The following is a 23,336-nucleotide window of genomic DNA, read 5'->3' as shown; positions in this document are numbered from 1 at the left end:
TTTTTTTTTTTTTTTTTTTTTGCGGTACGCGGGCCTCTCACTGTTGCGGAGCACAGGCTCCGGATGCGCAGGCCCAGCGGCCCTGGCTCACGGGCCCAGCCGCTCCATGGCATGTGGGATCCTCCTGGACCGGGGCACAAACCCGTGTCCCCTGCATGCGCAGGCGGACTCTTAACCACTGCGCCACCAGGGAAGCCCGTTTCCTAAATTTTGGGCGATGGATATGCATTATTTTGAAATAAGCAAACAATACTGGAGGTTATTTTTTAAAGGACAGTCTCTCAGTGCATGATGACCAGAGCGTGAGAAGATGGACTACGGAGGTTCCCGGTCTCCTAGAGCTCTGGTGAGAGATGTGACCAGGGCATGTGGATATGCTTCCACACTGCAGTGTCCTGGTCCCCTGGAACGAGAGAGGCAACAAGAGGTCAGTAGGTGGGCAAAGCAAATAAGACAAGGAGAGGTAGGCTGGAAGGGATAGGAGGCTCCCTGCACAGTGCCTCCCTTGGCACATCTGACTCTCCTCGTTCACCACATTCTCCATTCTCAGGTACGTCTTTTTATCACCCATTTCCTTCCTAGAGTGGAAACCCCATCCCATGGAACCCTCCTCCATCTGTTTTCTGTACTGACATACCCCTTGTGCCTATAACAGTGCATGGTGCACAGTAGGCCTCATTAAATGTTTAGAGACTGATGGTTTCCAGTACCAATCACAGAACAGTCATCACACAGATGTGAAATGTTGACCCCCGAATTTACTGACATTCTATTCACCCAAAGGTCTGTATGGCACGTGCCTATGTCACAAGGTCATTGGTGTGAGTTACTGTGAATGTGAATGTGTTCGTGTGTGTTGGATCCAAAGTTCCATAAACCATGCCTGGGATTTTGACTGGATATTCAGTTGGTTATCAGACCATCTGGGGGAAAAAGGGAAAACAGACACTGCTCACCATTGCTTCCACTCTTCCAGGAATACTTTCTCTGGGCCAATCCTCTGTCCTTCCCAGGAATTGAAATAGGAAAGACCCAGACAGGGTCACCTTCAGGCTTTCTAACCATCACTAACCTGGAAGCTATAGATTTTCTTAGTCACCCTGGTCAACTGTGACTGGTGAAGTGGGAGTTGCCAGGATTGACCTGTTCCTGAGAGGGAGAGGAAAGGAGAACCAACCAAGACTTTCTGAGGAAGAGCTCTGGACAACACTTGATGCAAAACTCTATGACTTTATTTAGTTAAAAATGACACACAAAGAAACAGGAACTAAATAGGCAAACTGCATAAAACTGCCAATATTTGAAACAAGGTTTCTCCCACCGCACAGTCCCCAGTGCTGATAACTGGGTCCTGTGGAACCCAGAGGCCAATGGGTAAAGGCAAGCACATGTCCCTATGGTCCCCAAACTCCAGCTTGTTCCTGGGAGTGTGTCACACTTGCGACATCCCTCCCCACAGCCAGGGTGGGGCTGGTGCACAGATCTGTGTGCTGTTCCCCACTTCACACACTGCCGGCAACCATTCACCCAGCACATCCTGAAGAGCCTCAAATTCCTAACTCCATGACATTTGACACAGAACTTCTCTCCCAGTTACAGGTGTTTGGGTCCCTTCCACCTGATGCTGTGGTGGGTCCCATTTCTCAGTCTCTGGGCCACTCACCATTCTTCCTCCCCAGGCCCAAGTCTCCAACCTTTGCTAATTGCTAATAACAACCCTGGCTGTTGTGGAGGGGTCAGTCCTTCCCAGCTTCTGGTGTCCTGAGGAAGCCAGGACAATGGTGACTACTTGGGCCTCAGTTCCTCAGTTTAGGGGCCCTGGGCTGAGGGTCTGGAAACATGGCAGCTCCCCCAGGGCTGAGGCTCCCATGACAGCCAGGCTCTCCCCAGGCCCTCTGGGCCCACTGGTGCTGGGATCCCATCCTTGGGTGGAGGACTGTGGCCTAGAGGCCGAGTCCCCCTCAGTCCAGGGTGAGTAAGAGAGGATGGTGAACCCCCTCTTAAGCAGGGCTGACTCTGCAGGGACCAGCTCCTCATTCTGGCCTGGAGAGGATTCCAGAATGCTTAGCCTCCACTGGTGCAGGTCCTGCTTCTGGGGTGCATCTTGGGAGTCTCACCACCCTCACCTCATCAGGCTTCAGCAGCAGTTTCCAACACTGGTCTGGGGTCCTCAGGGCCCATCCTGGTTTCATCTTCCGGAGGTAGGTAAAGATGCAGGTAAAGATGACCTGCAGGTCCAGTAATGAGGCCTTGGCCTCAACAGGATCCGTGGCCCGGGTGCTGCCCAGCTCCAATACCATGGGCTCCCGCCGGGAGCAGGTCCACTTTGAAAAACCTGCGCCATGGAGGAGAAGGGCCTGGCCAGTGTGGGCAGGAAAGGAGTCCCCCAAATCTCCAGGGAAGGCTTTGGGTCCAGTCAGCATCCTCAGCACCCAGGCCCAGGGGTGTGGCATCCTGAGGATCCAGCTCGGTGGGCACAAAGTGATCGCCCAGGTCCCCCTCTTCTGACTCCACGGGGCCTGACGCCAGGGTGCCCAACCCCCAGTCCACAGACCCACCCTGTGCAGGCTGCCCTTGGCCCTGCCCCCAGCTTGGTCCCATCCCCAGGGATGCCCCCTGCTCAGACCCTGCCTCAGTGTGGTCCATCAGCTCGGGGTCCCAATCTTCATCTTCCCAGTCTTGCAACTCCAGCAACTGTCTCAGGACCAGAAAGGCAGACTTGAAGCAAGCGAAGCAGACCCTTAGCTGGCCGCCATGTTGAAGCTGATACCTCCAGGACGTGTGGAGGTAGGACATGCCCTCCGCCTCACACCGCATGCTGACTGGGGGGCACATGGCCACGCCGCCTACAGGACTTGCTGGGATCTTCGGGGGTCTGGCCCACAGTGAAATGCTGGGGGGCAGGGAGGAAGGGGCGTGAGAATGAGGAGGAGAACGGGGAGGATCAGGAGGACGACAAAGCTGTTTCCGGCGTGGGGATTTGGTGGGGGGGATGAACTGGGTCCTAATCCAACAGGGACCTGCAGAGGTTGGGAGGGACAAACTTCTGGAATTATCTTCAGCTGATGCAAGCGTTCTGTCCTCTGGGAACTGCAAAGGAAAGCAGTGAGGTTAGGGCCCCCCAGCAGGCAGGTGGGAGCAGGTCCCGCAGGGACGAGTTGGGTGCCAGGACCTTTGGGGTCAGACCTGGCCCTTGCGCTCTGCCTCTGCTCAGTTCAGCTGATCTGGGGCCAGTGGGCCACACAGCCTCTCCCCCAGCCAACTCCCTACCCTCCCACCTCAGGGATCCCAAAACCCAGTCCGCCTTGCCTGATGGAACTGAAGGAAACTGAGGCAACCTGTCACAACCTGAGGGAACTCGAGAGAACCTGAATGAGCCTGACAAAACCTCAGGGAAACTGTCGGAACCTGATGCAAGCTGTCAGGACCTGAGGGAACGTGTCAGAACCTGAACAAATCTGACCGAATCTGACAGAACTCGAGAGAGCCTGACCAAATCTCACTGAATTTGACAGAAGCTGACAGAACGTGACAGAACCTGAGAGAAACTGCCAGAAACTGAGGGAAGCTGTCAGAACCTGAGAGAATCTGTCAGAACCTAAGGGAAGCTGTCAGAACCTGATTGAACCTGAGGGAACCTGCGAGAACTTGACGGAACCTTACTGAACCTGTCAGAAACTGATGGAACCTGAGGGAATCTGACAGAACCTCACAGAACCTGAGAGAATCTGTCAGAACCAGTCAGAGCCTGACCAAATCTAACAGAATCTGACAGAACCTGAAGGACCCTGACAGAACCACCCCTACCTGAGCTAACCCGTCTGGCCTGAGGCCACGCTGGACCACGTGAACTCTTCAGCCTCCAAGCCCCACACTCCACCAGCCCGCAGGCCCCAGACCCTCTCCTCAGTCCGAGGGGCTCTCTCCTGGCCGGGTACCTCCCTCCTGTGGGCACCTGGGGGGAAAGGAGGGGACACAGCCCGCCTGGCTATATAAAGGGCCATTTCCCATAGTGCTCTGGGCTCATCTGCATATCTCCCATGAGCCTCAGCCCACCAGGAAATGAAACTGCTGAGTCATTCGTCTCCTCCCCTCCCCCCAACCCCGCCCCGCCCCGGAGAGCCTGTGTAGCCCCCATGGAGGGCAGGCCAGTTTCTCCAACACTGTCCGCAGGGTGATTGTGCCTGTGATATTTGCTCTTCTGAGGGCTGAGAAGACTGTTTCCATCCGTCTTTCAATCTGCAGGTTTCTGAAATTCTGTGGGCAAGCGTCTCTCTTATGGTCATTGTTCTATCCCTGGGTACCCTGGGTGACCTACTTGGTCAAGGGTCCTAGCCTTCTGTGGTTATAATAGATTCCTTCTTTGTACCTTTTGGTTAAACTTTCTTTATGAATTTCAGAAACTGATCGATTGCCAATTATTTACATTTTAAGCACATTTCTGTCTCTTTGGCTCTTCTCACTTTTAAAATAAAGGCTCTTTAAATGAGCCTTTAAGCCTCTTTCACTTTTTTGAAAATACGTTTTAACCACATTTTATACACTTTTTTTTTTTTTTTTTTTTTTTTGCGGTATGCGGGCCTCTCACTGCTGCGGCCTCTCCCGTTGCGGAGCACAGGCCCCGGATGCGTAGGCTCAGCGGCCATGGCTCACGGGCCCAGCCGCTCCGCGACATGTGGGATCCTCCCGGACCGGGGCACGAACCCGCGTCTTCTGCACCGGCAGGCGGACTCTCAACCACTGCGCCATCAGGGAAGCCCCACATTTTACACTTTTGTGGTTCACCTTTTCACTCTGTTTAAAGTCTGTAGGTATGGTCAAATGTATCAATCTCTTTTTTGAGAAAATATTTTTTTGGTCTTTGTAAAGAACATCTTCAGTTCTCCAAGACCACAATGTTAGTTTCTTGTATCTTCAAATTATTCTTTCACATTTTTTTGTTTCTTTTGCTTCTTAATTTTTAATTTAAATGTAATTTGCTTTTGTAAAAAAAAAGAATGTAATACAAGAGAATAGGTACAGGTATCCCTCGCTTTTCAAAAGTTCTCTTTACGCCACTTCTTTTTTATGAAAGACCTACATTAATACCTGTTTTCGCTAGCCAAAAGAAATCCCAAGAGGATTTTTGCTTTTACGAAAAAGGTGATTGTTTCATCGCTTTATGCCATTTCAGCTTATGAAAGATTTCATAGGTAGGCTCTACTTGGATAGTGAGGGACACCTGTAGATGGGTTTTTAAATAATTTGCTAAATTAATCACATCATTCAGTCCTTCCTTGCAAATTTCCAACCAGTGCATCCAACTGCATCTGCCACATCTACCCAAGGACATCTGACGAGTGTTCCCAAGTAAACAAGTTTGCATCTAGGCTCCTGGTCAGCATCTGGGTCTGCAGGAGAAGACCACCTGACTCTGGAATTAGATGACAATAAAGTTCCTTGGATCAGTGGTTCCCCAGTTTTGCTGCATGTTAAAATTGTCTTAGGAGTTTGAAAAATCCCATGTCACAGCATGTGGCAGACACCCTGAGATGACCCCCAGGCAGTCATGCCCTCCTCATGATTGGAGGGGAAAATGTGAGTTGCTTCTAACCAACAAAAGTGACAAGGTGATGGATGTCGCCCTCTTGACTACATTATTATATATATATGTACATTATTGCATATATTATATATTACACATTATTTTCTATACATACATACACTATCAAATATTTATATCTTTATACACATGTACATCATCTACATGTTCACATATACACATGTACATGTTCAGATGCGCACTTGCTCTCCCATGGTCTTAAGGAAGGAGAGCTCTGTGCTGTGACTGGCTAGAGGCTGGAGCTCTGGGGCCCCTGGCCTTCGCCTGCTGGGCAGGGACTGTAAGGGACAGGTGGCTGCCTCTGGTGGTTTGGAAGAGCTGTGGACTTGGAGGTAGAGGGACATTCTGTGACCTGCAGGGACACGAGGTGCCCCCTCTCTGGCCCCTCCCAGGGCTGGGACACTAACAAATAGCATTGACCCTCCTGGTGACTTCTCACTTGTCTGCTGACCCTGGCAAGCCATTGCCTCCCCAGCATTAGTCTGTCCTCTATACGTGCCTTTATCACCACCTCTGGGCCGAGCACCCAGAGCAGAGGACTGACTTTGACTCAGGTCTCTGTATTTGTATTCAGAGAGGAAACTCAGAACATAAAACGTGATCATTTGGAGAGATATTGTCCCATTCCCTTCTCAATGCCCAGGGTTGTCAGGCTTTGACTCCACCCAGGATATCTCTGTGGCAGAGCCTGTGCCCCCAACCCCTTACCTGACCCCAGCTGTCCCCTCCAGCAGATGAATAGTTCTGAGGCCTGGGGGGCGATGCCCCCACAGCAAGGAGGCCAAGAGTGGGCATCTGAACCCTGGCCTGTTGAACCTTCTCCTGCCACCCGACACGGGCTCACCATCGAGGGGCCTGCCCTCAGCCATGAGCTCTCATGGACTCCAGCATTCAAGGTGACAGTCTTGGCTCGTGGACCCTGAGCCTGGGTGGGAATGGGCTGCCCACCTTGGCTCTCCTGGCTGTGTGTGTGTGTGTGTGTGTGTGAGACCTAGGGGAGTGAAGGCACTTAGACACCTGGGGGGGGCAGCCCCCATCCTCCCATTCCCTCCCCCTCCCGGCATTAGGGATCCACTCTGGATCCACTCCAGATCAGCACAGAGGATCAGAGGACAGTCTCGCTTCCTATGGATCTGGTCCTTGATTTTTTTTTTTCAAAATTGTAAAAAGGTTAATCATGTGTTCATATATTAAACCCAGTGCTTTAATGTTATAACTTCTTCAAAGAATAATCACTTCTTAGATGAAAATGATTAAACTTGCTCTTAATCTGTGTGAATTCAATAACAATTTAAATATGTTTGTTATAAAAATCTTATCATTCCTGACAACAGAGTTAGGGTTACTCAAGAGAAACAATATCCTCAATATTTCGATCAATTTTTCTTCAGTGAATTCAGACATGATTAACTAAGATCTCTCTTTATGAGGACTCGTTTTTAAAATGTCATTTTTTAGATTATTTGTTTTTATTTTTACATCTGTAAAATTCTGGTCATTGGTTTTTCATTGATCCATCCACACATCTGTTCAACAGGCTCTAACTGCCCCTGCCCTGCGCTGAGCGCTTGTCCTCGCAGGACGCACAATCGTCCAAAGACAGGCCGGAACAAATGGCCAGCATAGTGCCAGGACGACGTGAGCGAGGTTCTGGAAGCAGTTTCCCACACTGGGGGCCGGCAAGTCTTCTGGAGCAGTTCCCGAGCTGGGAGAGACAGCGACTTGTTCTCAGTGTCATGGAGACATGGGCACAGTCTTCCCAACATCCACGCACCCTTCGGAATGCTCGGATGGGTCCATGGAAGGAACGATCTAGAACTTAGGACAGCCTGGGGAGCCTCAGACCCGTGGATTCTCCCAGCAGGTCTCTTCAGAAACCAAAGGCAGTGGCCAAGGATGAAGACAATAATGAACATCATGAGAGAGACAGAAGGGAATGATCCTGCACAACAGGAAGGTTGCAACCCATTCCCACGAGAGGTCAGCAAAGATGCTGATATCTACAGGAATAAGTTTAAAACTGCATAACTGGAGGTCCATTTTGGAACGACGTGAAGAGTGGAAATTGGGAAACAATATCAGTGTCCACCGGTAGGAATGCACAGGATACGGCCACACCATGGAACACACACGGCCACACCATGGAACACACACAGCCACAGACAACAAACTTCAAAGAAGATCTGCTGTGAAGTGATCAGCATCTGTGCAGTGAAAAGAAAAGAGCAGGTTGTAAGTTGTATACATAGTATTTTTAAAAATATTTTTTAAATGTGGGCCATTTTTAAGGTCTTTATTGAATTTGTTACAATATTGCTCCTGTTTTTATGTTTTGTTTTTTTGGCTGAGGGGCATGTGGGATCTTAGCTCCCCGACCAGGGATCAAACCCACACCCCCTGCATTGGAAGGCAAAGTCTTAACCACTGGACCGCCAGGGAAGTCCCTATGTGTGTACATAGTATTGCCTTGATTTTGTAGAAGAAAAAAATCTGTGGCCACATGTGCAAACGTCAGGTGTGATACGTGCCGGTGGATTCCTGCCCCTGTGCACACATAAGTGCCATGCGTCTGGGCACATCTGTGCCCTGTGCACACATGTTGGGTATCACATGTCTGCAAGCATATAAAGAATGGAAACACAATATCAGCATGATTACCTCTGGGTGGTGGTATTGTGAGTTATTGAATTTTCCTCATAGATTTCCATATTCACTTAATTTTCTAGAATAAATATGTGCTATGACCACACCTCTGGAAGCCACTGAAAGCCCTTGGAAGTGCTTTGTGGGTGGTGGTGGGGTCTAGACCAGCCCCTCCTGGCTGGAGTCCTGAGCACAGCTCTCCCCACTGCTCACCTCCCCCAGCCGCCCTCCAGCACCTGCCTGTTATGCTGCCATGGACTGTGGACCCTCACACCTCCAGACTCCAGCCAGGGACTGGCGCTCGGTGAATGGATAGGATGGCGGGGTGAGTGCTGTCCCGCGAGACCATGGCAAGGCTGGACCTCCTTCCCAGGGTCTTCCGCTGCCCAGAGCCCTTAGGGAGATGACTCCGGAGCCCCTGGAACCACCCTCAGGTTCTTTCATTTCAACCCTCGTGAGTGTCTGAAGCTCCCCCATAGCCACAGCCTCCACGTGCACTCAGACCCTGAACGGCTGTACACACATCCATCAGCCGTGCCATTGCCATGGTTACTTCCAGGCAGCAGAGGCTCCAGCAGCTGCAGCAGCCGTGAGAAGAGCCAGATTCAGGGTGAACATGCCCCAGCAAGTGATCATCATGTGTTCCCCGTGTCCCCACATGCAGTGACCAGCAGCCCAGCCTAGCTCTGGTCACACTCTGCTGGGAGGCACCCATCTCTGCTCTGGACGCCACCCTCGACGTGGCTGCCTCCACCTCAGGGAGCTCATTGGACATGGGACGTCTCAATGTCCCCTACTCCAGAGTCCCCAGAACCATCCAGGCAGAAGCACGTTCATCCTGTGAGTTTGCGGTGGCTGCCACAACTCAGTGGCTTAAAACCACACAATTTCTTCTCTTAGAGTCTGTAGGTCTGATGTCTTCAGTGGGTCCAGGGCTGGTTCTTTCTAGAGGCTCCAGGGGAAAATCCCTCCCTCCCCTGTCCCAGCTTCTAGAGGAGCCACACTTCTTGGCTCACGGCCCCTTCTTCCGTCTCCAGGTCAGCAGCGCAGCATCATCTGTGGCCTCTTCTTCCGTCCTCATGCCTTCTCTCTCTGACTCTGCCCCCCTCCCCCTCCCCTTGTAAGGATGCTGGTGATGCATTGGTCCCACTGGCGTCCAGGCCACCCCCACCCCCACCGCATGTCAAGGTCCCTAACTTAATCACACCTGCAAAGCCTCTGCTGTGTGCGGTGACATACTCACAGGTCCCAGGATTAGTGGACATTTTTGGGGATGTTGTTCAGCCATCCTGTGCTCTCAGTTGTTCCTGTCCAGCTCTGGAATTCTGGAAACATCTTTCCTCTCAGGACACATGGGAAGTGCCCTGGCTCTCAGAAGCCGACTTCTCATACGGGGCCGACCTAGAAGCTCACATGAGTCAGAAGTGGAGGCTCAAGGCCGCCCTCTGCTCCGAGTTCTGGGACAACTTGTCACAAGCATCTTCCCAAGGGACTGAGAAAAGCCAGGCTCTCGGAGCACACACCTCCTTTCCCTATTGTTCTGGCCCTTTTCATGCGCCACACCTGACAGAACAAGCTTAAACAATGATAAAAAAAATCTCCCTTCAGTGTCAGATATGAAGAGGGTTCTGCTGCCCAGATGTTCCCAAAATGAAATACCTGCACAAACCATCCACGTTTCTAAAGGGCATTCCTACAACCCTTGAGAAGAAAATGAATTCATCCAGTTACAGATGGTTGGTGCCACAGAGACTTGAAATGCACATTTGCTGTGAGAAGCAGTAGCAGAAGAGAGAAGGAAGAATTAAACTGATTTCCCTCGTCTGCCCGGGATGTTGAGTCTCCCACGAGCATTCCCCTCCCGCACGTGCCCTCTTCCTAGCTGGGATCGTAGCATCAACTCCTGCAGTGGCCCCACTGTGTCCACGGCGGCCCTTCCCTGGAAACCCTGCAGCCCAAGTTCCTGCTATAAGACATGGCCTGTTAGTATCGTTTGACAATATCATTTACCTCATTCTGGTGAAACACAGAACTTTCAGCCCCAAATCTGAGTCTGGCAGGTCAACATGATATGGAGGGCTGGGCATGTCTCCCCCTACGTGGAGGTCCAGCTGCAGTGACATAGTGCAGCTGGATTCTGGAGCCCACTGGGACTCCTGCTGCTGGGACTGACAGCCCACCTGCCCACCCATGGGACAGATGCCTGCTGAGGGCCTGTCCTGGGTTGAGGAATTCAGGGGGTAAAAAAAACATGCCATTTCTTGCTCTGCGGCCTCCATTTTAGTGAGGGGGAGCTAACAATAATCTCCTCAGCAGAGAAACACCTTAATTTCAGATGGTAGAAGTCGGGGGCGATGTCATGGAGAGTGTGGCCACACACAGGGCATGTTCCTGCAGTGTGACACGTGGCAAGCCCTGCGTAAGGAGGCGCAATCTGCAATATGTTATCCCCCCTCCTGGGGAAGCTTGTGCTGCCTGGAGACTGGAAAAGGCAAAAGGCCTGTTGGGGGAAGGTATCTTTTGAGGTCAGACCTCTAATTGGTGGCAGCTGGAGGCAGAAAGGACAATGGGGCTGTGACTGGATGTGAGACAAAGACCAGTCAGCACAGAAGGAGAACAGAAGCCGCTGAACTCTTTGATTCTATAAAATTCTAATGGTAAGAGGGAAACAAATGAAAATGACTCTCACACGCTTAGGTGCAAATGATATGAAAATGGGAATCCAAGATTCTTGCTATATCTTCAGATTTATCATGGCATTCAAAATTTAATGTCCCTATAGAAGTATGTGCCTCTAAGGGAAACTGGAGCATGGTGCTAGAGGCCCCCACTCGTGTGAGACCCCAATTATACCCCAGGGGATTGCAGAGACAGAAATCAGTGGCTCTGTACATTATTTTACAGTAAACTCATGCACCTTACTCATTACTATGGCTGACTTTGAGTCTTATTAGCATAAGTTGGTCAGAGAATTATTATTCGTCCTTGTCTTTGTGGGCTTTCCGTTCCTTTTGGAAACACAACTCTAATTTTATGGGCAAGTCAGTAAAAAAATAGAAAATCAACAGACAGGCAACTTTTCAGAGCACATCTGTTCTCCACGGCAATGGGGGTGTCTCACGGCCTCTGGGCCTCACCGGGTGTCTGCTCCCCGTGGAAGCAGAGATCTTCCTTTGCATCAACAGGCAGTGTCCCTCTGAAGAACTCTCTGTAGTGAATTGAGGCAAGAAAGTGTTAAACTGTTCATCTCCTCCTTTATTGCCTGTGAGGAGGAATGAGAGGGAAAAGCCAATAAAAATCTACTGAAATGCTTGGCGCAAATATGGAGACTGGAGGTAAGGGCTGGACTTTGCTTTGTAATATAAGAGCAACGACGTAAATGTTTAAGATCCAAGTACTTGGACTTCACTGGAATAGGCAGTGATCCCTTCCTCATCTTGATTATTACAACAGTTTTCAAGAAGGTTTTATTTGGTGAGTCACTTGATTGTCTAAACACACTTTTCTTCCTTGTCAGGGCTTGACTCCAGCTGGGTCACCTGCCCACACATCCAAGCCCGTGGGGCCTTGAGGGCTTCGTGGGTTGGGTGGTTTCTCTGGGCACGACTGGCCATGTTGAGGTCAGATTCCCGGACGCGCTGGCAGAGCCTGTGCCTGGGAAAGGCACCGACCCAGGCTGGCTTGAACCCATCCAGAGATGCAGGGGCCATGCCCGGGAACACAGCAGGTTGGGAACGCTGTGATGGCTGGCTATCCTGAGGATGGAGGTCACCAAGCCAGAGAAGGAGCAGGAATGTGTCTACCCCACAAACCTCTCTGGAATGTTCTCTGAGCCTCAGGAGCTGCAGAAGGCCAAGTGGGTGAGACTGCTAACTTCTGCTGCAGCTCGAAGGCGCTGGTGCTCTGGGGGCACATGGTAGGGTTTCGGTCTCCTTCCTTCCACGGGTTTCAACCAGTGTTTGCGCCCAGCCCCCCAGGCAATGGGGCCCTAAACTGACCAGGGCAGTCATCCTGGTGCCCTTCTGGTCTGTCAGCCCCACTGACCCTCATCTTCTCTCTCCCCCTTCTCCATTGTGAGAACTCATGTGTCCCGGGCCCATAGGAGTGGGCTTTGGGCAGTGGATAGGTCTGGGTGCCAGATTCTGGGCCCTGCTGGCCTCCTGACCGTGACTCTGGCCCCGTGAGGGCCATGTGGGTCAGGAACTCGAGGCAGGACCAATTATTCAGTTTGTGGCAGGTCATGGTGGGGTGTCTGAGTCACAGGGTGGGGCAATCAGGTGGTCAGAGGACCATGGCTACTGGGGGGTTCCTGTGGAGATTTGATTGGGTATCGACTGGACTCAGACCACGTTTACCAGAGAGGGAGGAGGGATCAAAGGACCCAATATCTGTGAAGAGTTCTAACCTCACCCAGTGATCTAGGCACTAGTTCTCGAAGTGTACACTTTGGAAGCACCTGCAGAGTTTTAAAAGACACTGATGCCTGTGTCCCATGTGTGAATTCTGCTATCATTGGTAAGGGGTGAATGTAAGTTTTCTTTTGCTTCGTAACAAATTAGCAAACTTAGTGGCTTAAAAGAGCACACATTTATTTTCTCAGTTTCCATGGGTTAGGAGTTGGGACATGCCCTGGCTGGGCCCCCTGCTCAGGGTCTCACACAGCTGCAACCAAGGTATTGGCCAGGCTGTGCTCTTAGCTGGCAGAATTCACTTCCTTGTGCTTGTAGGGCTGATGGCTTTGGCTTTCCTGGCTGTCAGCTGGTCCCAGAGGCCACTCACAGTTCCCATCCACAGTTCACAACATGGCTGTGTCCCTCTCCAAGGCCAGCAGGAGAGAGCAAGAGCTGTGTAGGAGTCTTATGTAATGTCATCGCAGAAGGGACACTTTGCCACATAATGTAACCTCATCAAGGAAGTGACATCCACCACCTTGACCACTGCTTTTTGTTGGAAGCAAATCACAGGCTCCACCCCCATTCACAGGGAGGGTGTGACTGACTGGAGGTCCCCTTAGGTGTGTCTGCCACATGCTATGATGTGGCCATTGGGTCTCTTCAAACCTCCCAAGAAAATTTTAACCTGCAGCAAAATCTGGGAGCCACTTATCCAAGAACCTTCGCTGTTGTCTAATTCTAGAGGTGGTTGTGTCTCCTTCCTGCAGGCACTGCCCAATCCAGGCCCAGCTGCTGACTGCTGATTCCTTCATTCTGGGGTGCTCGACAAACATCTAGGGGGAGACGTTGCTGGTGTGCTTCAATATATCTGTTGAAGTTTGGAAAGAAGGACTGACTTACCCAATTAACTTGGCAAAAGCTGCCTATCTACATTCTTATAATATTAATAAAAGCAACTTCCATTTAAATTGCATTTTGTATAAAAATGCAAAGAGAAGGGCTGTAGACTGAATTGGTCCCTCCAAAATTCATATGTTGAAGCCCTAATCCGCAATATGACTACATCTGGAATAGGATCTTTAGGAGATAATTAGGGTTAAATAGAGTCATAAGGGTGGCGCCCTAATCAGATAGGACTGTGGCCTTATAAGAGGGAGAGAGAGAGAGATCTCCCTCTCTGTGTTATGTGATGGCACAGTGAGAAGGTAGCCATCTGGAAAGTCAGGAAGAGAGCTCTCACCAGAACCCGACCATCCTGCACCCTAATCTAGGATTTACAGTCTCCAGAACCGTGAGAAAATAAGTTTTTGTTGTTTAAGCTACTCACTCTGGTATTTTCTGATGGCAGCCTTGGCTGACTAATACAAGAAGCAAACAAAAATATTAGAGAGTAAGAATTAGATGAAATAAACTAACATCATGACCTTGGAACTGTAGGATATACTTTAAAAGACAACAAAAAAATTTTTAAGAAAAGATTAACATTTGATTATATCTAAAAGACTCTAAACAAGTCTTTGTTTTAAAAAGTGTCTGTTAAAAAAAAAGTGTCTGTTACCTACATAAATATAGTCAACTGATCTTTGACAAAGAAGCAAAGGCAATACAGTAGAGAAAAGATAGTCTGTTCAATGAATGGTGCTGCAAACAGTGAACATCCACATGTAAAAATATGAGTCTATTCACAGATCCTACACAAAAAACCAACGCAAAATAGATCATAGACCTAAATGTAAAATGCAAAACTGTGAAACTCCTAATAGATAACAGGATAAAATCTAGATGACTTTGGATACGTCAATGACTTTTGATTTTATTTATTTATTTATTTATTTATTTATTTATTTATTTATGGCTGTGTTGGGTCTTCATTGCTGCACACGGGCTTTCTCTAGTTGCGGTGAGTGGGGGCTACTCTTCATTGCAGTGCGTGGGCTTTTCACTGCAGTGGCTTGTCTTTGTTCCAGAGCACAGGCTCTAGGTGTGTGGGCTTCAGTAGTTGTGGCTCACAGGCTCTAGAGCACAGGCTCAGTAGTTGTGGCACATGGGTTTAGTTGCTCCGTGGCATGTGGGATCTTCCCGGACCAGGGCTCGGACCCGTGTCCCCTGCATTGGCAGGCGGATTCTTAACCACTGGGCCACCAGGGAAGTCCGGCAATGACTTTTTATTTATTTATTTATTTATTTTTTGCAGTACGCGGGCCTCTCACTGTTGTGGCCTCTCCCGTTGCGGAGCACAGGCTCCGGACGCGCAGGCTCAGTGGCCATGGCTCACGGGCCCAGCCGCTCCGCGGCATGTGGGATCTTCCCAGACCGGGGCACGAACCCGTGTCCCCTGCATCGGCAGGCGGACTCTCAACCACTGCGCCACCAGGGAAGCCCGGCAATGACTTTTTAGATGTAACATCAAAGTCTCAATTTATCAAAGAGATAATCGATCAGCTGGATTTAACTAAAAATAAAAACTTCGGCTCTGCAAAAGACAGTCAAGAGAATGAGAAGACAAACCAAAGACTGGGAGAAAATAGTTCCAAAAGACACATTTGATGAAGAACTGGTATCCAAAATAGACAAAGAATTCTTAAAACTTAACAATAAGAAAATAAACAACCTGATTTAAAAATAGGCAAAAGACCTGAACAGACACCTCACCAAAGAAGGTATACAAATGGTAAGATGCCACCAGAAAACTACTGGTGCTAATCAGTGAATTTGGTAAAGTTGCAGGACACAAAATTAATACACAGAAATCTCTTGCATTCCTATACGCTAGCAGTGAAATATCAGAAAGAGAAATTAAGGAAACAATCCCATTTACCATTGCAACAAAAAGAATAAAATACCTAGGAATAAACCTACCTAAGGGGGCAAAAGACAACTATAAGTTACTGATGAAAGAAATCAAAGATGACACAAACAGATGGAGAGATATACCATGTTCTTGGATTGGAAGAATCAATATTGTGAAAATGACTAGACTACCCAAAGCAATCTATAGATTCAGTGCAATCCCTATCAGACTACCAATGGCATTCTTCACAGAATTGGAACAAAAAACTTTACAATTTGTAAAAATTGTATATATAATAGTTTGCATCTGCTAATCCCAAACTCCCAATCCTTCACTCCCACATCCGCCATCCCCCTTGGCAACCACAAGTCTGTTCCCTATGTCTGTGAACCTGTTTCTGTTTCGTAGATATGTTCATTTGTGTTGTGTTTTAGGTTCCACATATAAGTGATATCATATGGTACTTGTCTTTCTCTTTCTGACTTCGCTTAGTGTGATAATCTCTAGTTGCATCCATGTTGCTGCAAATGGCATTATTTCGTTCTTTTTTTATGGCCGAGTAATAATCCATTATATATATATATATGTATATATATATATATACCACATCTTCTTTATCCATTCACCTGTCAATGGACATTTAGGTTGTTTCCATATCTTGGCTATTGTGAATAGTGCTGCTATGAACATTGGGGTGTATGTATATTTTTGAATTATAGTTTTCTCTGTATATATGCCCAGGAGTGGGATTGCTGGATCATATGGCAACTCTGTTTTTAGTTTTTTGAGGAACCTCCACATTTTCTCCATAATTGCTGCACCAATTTACATTCCCACCAACAATGTAAGAGGTTTCCCTTTTCTCCACACTCTCTCCAGCGTTTATTTATTACTTGTATTATTATTTGTAGATAAAGAGCCTTTATTTTAAAAGTGAAAAGCCAAAGAGACAGAAATGTGCTTAAAATGTAAATAATTGGCAATTGATCAGTTTCTGAAATTCATAAAGAAACTTTAATCAAGAGATACGAAGAAGGAATCCATTTTAACCACAGAAGGATAGGACCCGTGACCAGGCAGGTCACCCAAGAGACCCATGAAGGGACAATGACCATAAGAGATACGCTTGCCCACACAATTTCAGAAACCTGCAGAATGAAACACTGATGGGAACAGTCTTCTCGGCCCTCAGAGGAGCAAATATCACAGGCACAATCACCCTAGGGACAGGGTTGGGGGAACAGGCATGCCCTCCCCTGGGGGCTGCACAGGCTCTCCTGCAGGGGAGGGGGATGACTCAGCAGTTTCATTTCCTGGTGGGCTGAGGCTCATGGGAGTTATGCAGATGAGCCCAGAGCACTATAGGAAATGGCCCTTTATATGCCCAAGCGGGCTCTGTCCCCTCCTTTCCCCCCAGGTGACCACAGGAGGGAGGCACCCTGCCAGGAGAGAGCCTCTCGGACTGAGGAGAGGGTCTGGGGCCTGCGGGCTGGTGGAGTGTGGGGCTTGGAGGCTGAAGAGTTCACGTGGTCCAGCGTGGCCTCAGGCCAGACGGGTTAGCTCAGGTAGGGGTGGTTCTGTCAGGGTCCTTCAGGTTCTGTCAGGTTCTGTCAGATTCTGTTAGATTTGGTCAGGCTCTGACTGGTTCTGACAGATTCTCTCAGGTTCTGTGAGGATCCCTCAGGTTCTGTCAGGTTCTGACAGGTTCCCTCAGGTTCCATCAGTTTCTGACAGGTTCAGTAAGGTTCCGTCAAGTTCTCGCAGGTTCCCTCAGGTTCAATCAGGTTCTGACAGCTTCCCTTAGGTTCTGACAGTTTCTCTCAGGTTCTGTCATGTTCTGATAGGTTTCTTCAGGTTCCCAGGTTCAGTCAGTTTCCAACAGCTTCTCTCAGATTCAGTCAGGTTCTGTCAGCTTCTGTCAAATTCAGTGAGATTTGGTCAGGCTCTGTCAGATTCAGTCAGATTTGTTCAGGTTCTGACAGGTTCCCTCAGGTCCTGACAGCTTGCATCAGGTTCCGACAGTTTCCCTGAGGTTTTGTCAGGTTCATTCAGGTTCTCTCGGGTTCCCTCAGGTTGTGACATGTTGCCTCAGTTTCCTTCAGTTCCATCAGGCAAGGCGGACTGGGTTTTGGGATCCCTGAGGTGGGAGGGTAGGGAGTTGGCTGGGGGAGAGGCTGTGTGGCCCACTGGCCCCAGATCAGCTGAACTGAGCAGAAGCAGAGTGCAAGGGCCGGGTCTGACCCCAAAGGTCCTGGCACCCAACTCGTCCCTGCGGGACCTGCTCCCACCTGCCTGCTGGGGGGCCCTAACCTCACTGCTTTCCTTTGCAGTTCCCAGAGGACAGAACGCTTGCATCAGCTGAAGGTAATTCCAGAAGTTTGTCCCTCCCAACCTCTGCAGGTCAGGCCAGCAGTGCCTCTAGGGAGAGAGGACAACGGGAATGTGGAGGACTGAGGATGCATTATTTCCTTAAACAACCATCTGAAGCAAATATGGAAAAATACTGTCACTTGAGCTAGATGGGGGTGCCCAGGTGTGTATTATGTACTGAGTGAAGGTAAAAATGCTGCTGTTCCTGGTGGTGGTGGGGGTGATGATGATGATGGTGGTGGTGGTGGTGATGGAGATGGTGATGAAGTTGATGGTGATGATGGTGGTGGTGATGGAGATGGTGATGAAGTTGATGGTGATGATGGTGGTGGCAAAGAAAGTCCCCAGGAGAGACTTCACCTCTGTTCTTCTGTAGCAACAGAGACCCCCACTCTTGGATTTTGGCTGCTGCAGAGACCCCTCCATTAGTCTGGGGGCTCAGGCACCTCACTGCTGTTTTCATGGATGGGGCTGAAGGGCCTCAGGAAGAAGGTGGTGTCCTGACCTCCTTTCCCAGGGAGGCAGGGAGGAGAGTGATGGCCATGCTGAGGGGAGAGGTGCCTCTACAGTCTGTTACTTGGACAGAATCAGGAGTTAGAGTTCACCGACACAGTGAAGACATCTGGCCTCAGCTGTACTGCTTTCAGGAGAAATCTGGAGCCCCTGGGGTTTCCATCTTCACTCCTGCATTGATTCCCACCTTTGCCATCCCCGGAAGGGCTCTCAGGGCCTCTGCATCCAGCCTCTTCACTCATAATATGCAGTTTCATGGATCCTGAATTGGGGCCCTTTTCTGCAGGTCACCTAGCCTGAGAGAGCCCCTGAGACCTGGGAGGCGGCAGTGTTGGACCTGCAGCACCTCTCTAAAAGGCAGAAGGCCCACGTGGCTTCCCTAGGGACCGCAACGTCGATTCTGAGAGAGACAGCGTTGTGTGTACTTGACATTTCTCCTCCCTCTCCCTTGCATCCAGCTTTCCCGAGCTCGGGCATTTTCAGTCGGGACCTCTCCGAACTCCATGCTGTTTCATGCCAGCTTTGCACTTCAGTCACGTGGATCACTCAGATGCTGGAGACTCTCCGTTAATTTATAGGGGCCCGCCTCCAGCTGGAGACCTGGGCATGTTTTAATTGGTTTGATTGAGATCCTCATTCCTCCAGCTGGGTCTCAGATCTTGGGTATTTGAGACAAGGATTGGGGAAAATGTTGTTTTTGAAACTGAAATCAAGTAATAACGTTAGCAGCAGCACCAAGGGAAGGGTCTCCTGGAAAAGCACAGTTAACTATTGATTGCAGAGGGGCCCTGGGCTGGTGTGGAAGTGGGGGCCGGCCGAGCAGGTGCGTCCCTGCTGGAACCTCCTTCTGGGTCAGGTGCCCCCAGCTGGGCCCCAGGCAGCCTCTGCCCGTGACTGAGCCCTAGGTGGGGTTACGCCAGCCATTTCTGCCCAGCTCCAGCCTCCCCCTAGTCTTTGCTCTCCTGGGAGGGGCTGGCCTAGGCTCTCAGGGGCGCATCGAGGCCTGTGCGCCTCCCACCCCCATTCCTGCTCCCTCCCCTTTCTCTTTCCCAGGCATTTTTTTTGAGGGGGGTGGGACAGGGCAGTGACAGGATATGTCTCTGACAAGTCTGTGGTCAGGCTGGATGGGCACCTGTGAAGAGACCCCATGAAGCCAGATTCTGCCTATGGAAACTCATTTGCCCAGTAATTTTGTAATACAGTTGGGAAAGAGTTCTTGCAGAAAAATTATCATTTCAAGACATAATGAACCCATTATATGCAGAGCGAAGCTTTAAAGTCACATTTGTGGAAAGTGGGGGCTTTATGATTATGATTTATGACTTAATGGTCCATAAAGTGAATCAGAGATGGGCAGAGTTATGTTTGCACAGAGCACAGTAGGTTTTAGGGGGGGGGTCCCCCAACCCGAGGGCAGCAGCATCAGTTTCCTGCAGGATCCCGGTCCCATCTCCTCGCCCCTCTGACCTCTGCAGCCACTTGGATCCTCTCAGATCCAGAATGAGGACACTGTGCAGTAAAGGAAGGTTCTCAGGTATCTCCCTGATGGCACCCCTTGAGGGGACATACTGGCCACCAGCACCTTCGTGTCTTGCAATATCTCCCTCCACCCTTGGCCCCAGTTGTTCACACTCAGGACAGCCCAGCCCCTACCCTACCGTCCATGGGGTCTGTCTAGCATGCGTGCTGGATGGGTGTCTGTCCTTCCCTCGTGGTGCAAATAGAGAGAAGGCCATGGGCCGTGTGGCCTGCAGCTCTGCAGGACATCATGACCAGGAGATGAGACCAAGGCTTCTCTGAGATGGGCAGGGAGCTGACCAACACTTAAGCAGATGCTATCCTTGGTCATCCATATGTCCTGGCCTGTGGCCTTGAGGGCCTGTGTCAAGCTGGGCTGCTCAGTGACACTGGCAGCTGGCCCTGGCTGTGTTCCTGGAGGTTTCTCTCTGTAGCCTGGGCCCACTCTGGGTTACACGGTGCTTGGACCAAAGGCAGCAGATGGGCCTGAACACCATGAGGCCGACCAGCTTGAATCACCTGCCCAGAGAGCAGGAGGATGAGAGCAAGACCTGTCCATGGGTCCACCTGTCTGAGAGCTGCAGTGGGGTGACTCAGGCACACCCCCATGCCAAGAGCATCCTGGCTCAGGGTCCCCATCTGTCAATGAGGAGTGGAGAGCAGTGCTCGGAGCGTCCCAGGCTCCCTGAAAATGGAGTCATCTGAAAAAGACTTGACAATTAATGATGGTTAGGATTTTTCAAAGAGATGAAGGAAGAAATATGATCCATAAAAGGAACAGGAAATTGTGAATCAAAATAGCAGCACTAGTCACCATCACCAAAAGGGGAAAATAACCCAAGAGTCCATCACAGATGAGGGGATAAACAAATGTGGTGTGTAAACGACGGAATAGTATTCAGCCTTGAAAAGGAAGGAAGCTCTGACACTTGCTACAACATGGAGGAACCTCTTAGACATCATAATAAGTGAAAGAAGCCAGACACTAAAGAACAAAAACTGTATGATCCCACTCACAGGAGGTGGGTTCCTAGAGCAGTCAAATAAAAAATGGAGACAGAAGGAGAATAGTGGTTGTCAGGGCCTAGGGGGATGAGATGCGGAGTTGTTTAATGGGGACAATTTCTGTTTGGGTTGATAAAAGGTTTTGGAAGTAGTGACGAGTGCACATTATGAATGTCATTAATGCCACTGGGTCGCGGCCCCGCCTCGGTGTCTCAGAACCACCCCCCCCTCACTGTGTCCCCACCAGGTGCACGGGAGGGTCCAGGGCTTGATTGACAACCGCTCAGCGCCTGGGAAACTGAGGGGTGGGGTGCAGAGGGCGAAGGGAAGCAGAGACGCCCCGCACAAGGGCTGCAACCTGCCTGGACTCGGCTTCACCCCACGGCCGAGGAGTGACCTGCCCCCTTCCCTGCGCACCCCCCCCCGCCCCCGCGCCGGCTGCCCTCTCCCGCCCCCCCGCACCTCCCCAGCCGCCCCAGCTCATCCCCGCCCCCCTCCCTCCCGCGGCCCCCCCGAGTTATTAATGCCCAGGCCGGGCGTAGGGCCGCGGCACATTCCCAGCTGGCGGCCGGGCAGGTGGCTGCGGCGACAGGGGCCTGGGCGCGGAGAGAGGCTCTCCCGGCGGGACCGGCGGGCGGGCTCCCGTCCACCACGCGCCTCTGGGAGCCCGCACGCCCCTCCGCGCTCCCGTCCGGGACGGAGCCCTCGGGAAGGTTCCCGGAGACGCGTGGCGGCGAGGAGGACGTCCCGAGCGCGACCCCGGGGCTCGGCGCACAGACCTGGTGGCCCAGTGACCGAGGTGGGCATGGACGCTGAGAGGGTGCGGGACGGGGGCGGGGGCCGGGACCTGGTGCGCGGGGCGCCCTCCCCGCCGGCCCGCACTGTGCCAGGTAGGATCGCAGGGCCACTGAGCCCTCCTCGCGCCTCGGGGAGGATGTGCAGCGCTTCGGGTGGCGAGCGGTGAGGTGCGCGCCGCGGGCTCGGCGAGGGCTTTGCGTCCCTCCCCGGGGGCGCCCTCGGCTCGGTTCGCTGCAGCCCCTGGGGTAGGGCTCCGGAACCCTGACCCCCGGGGGGCGGCGGCCGGGGAGGGAGCCTCCGGCCAGTAGGAAGGCCCCCAGCTGCCCTCGCCAGACTCGAGGCTGGGCCGGGTCCCGCGGAGAGGGGGTCTGGGGCGGCATCTCTGCACCCAGGTTCCCTTCTGCACGGAGGGCTCAGACCACGTCGGGTGGACGCCCCGAGTTTATCTGTGTTAGTGTGAACGCTGGACCTGTAGAGGGAAGAAACCTGGAGCCAGTGTTTTCCCTGGATGTGGGGAGATGGGGCGATGGATGGGCCTCTCCTCTCAGTTCAAGTATTTCCAGTTTTAGGTCTTTTTTTCTTATGACGGCAATTTTCACACAGCACGGGTCATAGGTGTGCAACTCCGTGAGTTTTTACACGTGTCTACACCTGTGTAACCACCACCACATGAGGACACAGCACAAGTCCATCCCTCAGAGTGCTCTCCAGTGCCCCCTACCAGTTGACACCCCGGCAACAGCTATCATAGAGACTTTGCCTGCTCCAGAACTTCAGGTAAATGGAATCACAGTGTACTCTTTGTGTCTGTTTTTTTGTTTTCTTTTGTTTTTCTCAACATAGCATATTTGAGTTTCATCAAGTTGTTGACTGTAGGGTAATTCCATCTTCTTCATCATCTCAACATTTTTATGCAGGGGTCACAATTTCTTTATCCACTACTGTTCATGGACAGTGGGTGGTTTCCAGCTCCTGCCTCTGTGAAAATTCTCACTCTTGCTTTTTGTGGACACTTGCACTCATTTCTCTCGGACACAAACCTAAGAGTGGAACTGCTGGATGAGAGGACATGTGTCCAACTTTACTTTTTTTTTTTTGATGGTGCCAGATTGTTTTCCACAGGGGCTGCACCATTCTACGGCCCCTCCAGCAGTTCAGGAGTCTGGTTCCTCCACATCCTCCCAGCACTTGGGATCTGCCTTTTTTTTTTTTTTTTTTTTTTTCGGTACACGGGCCTCTCACTGTTGTGGCCTCTCCCGTTGCGGAGCACAGGCTCCGGACGCGCAGGCTCAGCGGCCATGACTCACGGGCCCAGCCGCTCCGCGGCATGTGGGATCTTCCCGGACTGGGGCACGAACCCGTGTTCCCTGCATCGGCAGGCGAACTCTCAACCACTGCACCACCAGGGAAGCCCCTTTCATATATTTTGATTACTAGTTCTTTGTCTGATATATGTCTTCTGATAACCTTTTCCTAGTCCATGGTTTACATTTTTTACTCTCTCAGTGAAGTTCTTAATTTTAATGAAATCCACTTGATGGGTCTTTTATTGCAAGTATGTCTTGCTCTTTTTTTTTTTTTTGAGAAATCTTTGCCTACCCAAGGTCATGCAGATATTCTCCTGTTTCTAACGCAACTTGATTAATTAATTGATTTACTCTGTTACATACAGGTGCACAGTCCATCTTGAATTATTTTCACG

The 23,336-nt window shown here is 50.7% G+C and overlaps 1 protein-coding gene across 1 annotated transcript; it reads right to left on the bottom strand.

Moving 5' to 3' along the window:
• Window positions 1-1,804: 1,804 nt before the first annotated feature.
• Window positions 1,805-2,835, bottom strand: TEX19 (testis expressed 19; the record flags this gene model as incomplete). Its single annotated transcript, XM_082603052.1, is given in 3 exon segments — window positions 1,805-2,107; window positions 2,109-2,315; window positions 2,317-2,835. Coding segments are annotated over 3 exon segments (1,029 nt in total).
• Window positions 2,836-23,336: the final 20,501 nt, after the last annotated feature.

The sequence above is a fragment of the Mesoplodon mirus genome (assembly GCF_964341445.2).
Source record: "Mesoplodon mirus genome assembly, chromosome: 18".
Taxonomy (NCBI): Eukaryota; Metazoa; Chordata; class Mammalia; order Artiodactyla; family Ziphiidae; genus Mesoplodon; species Mesoplodon mirus.
Note: the sequence above shows the minus strand (reverse complement) of the source record. Positions and strands in the feature narration are given on the sequence as shown.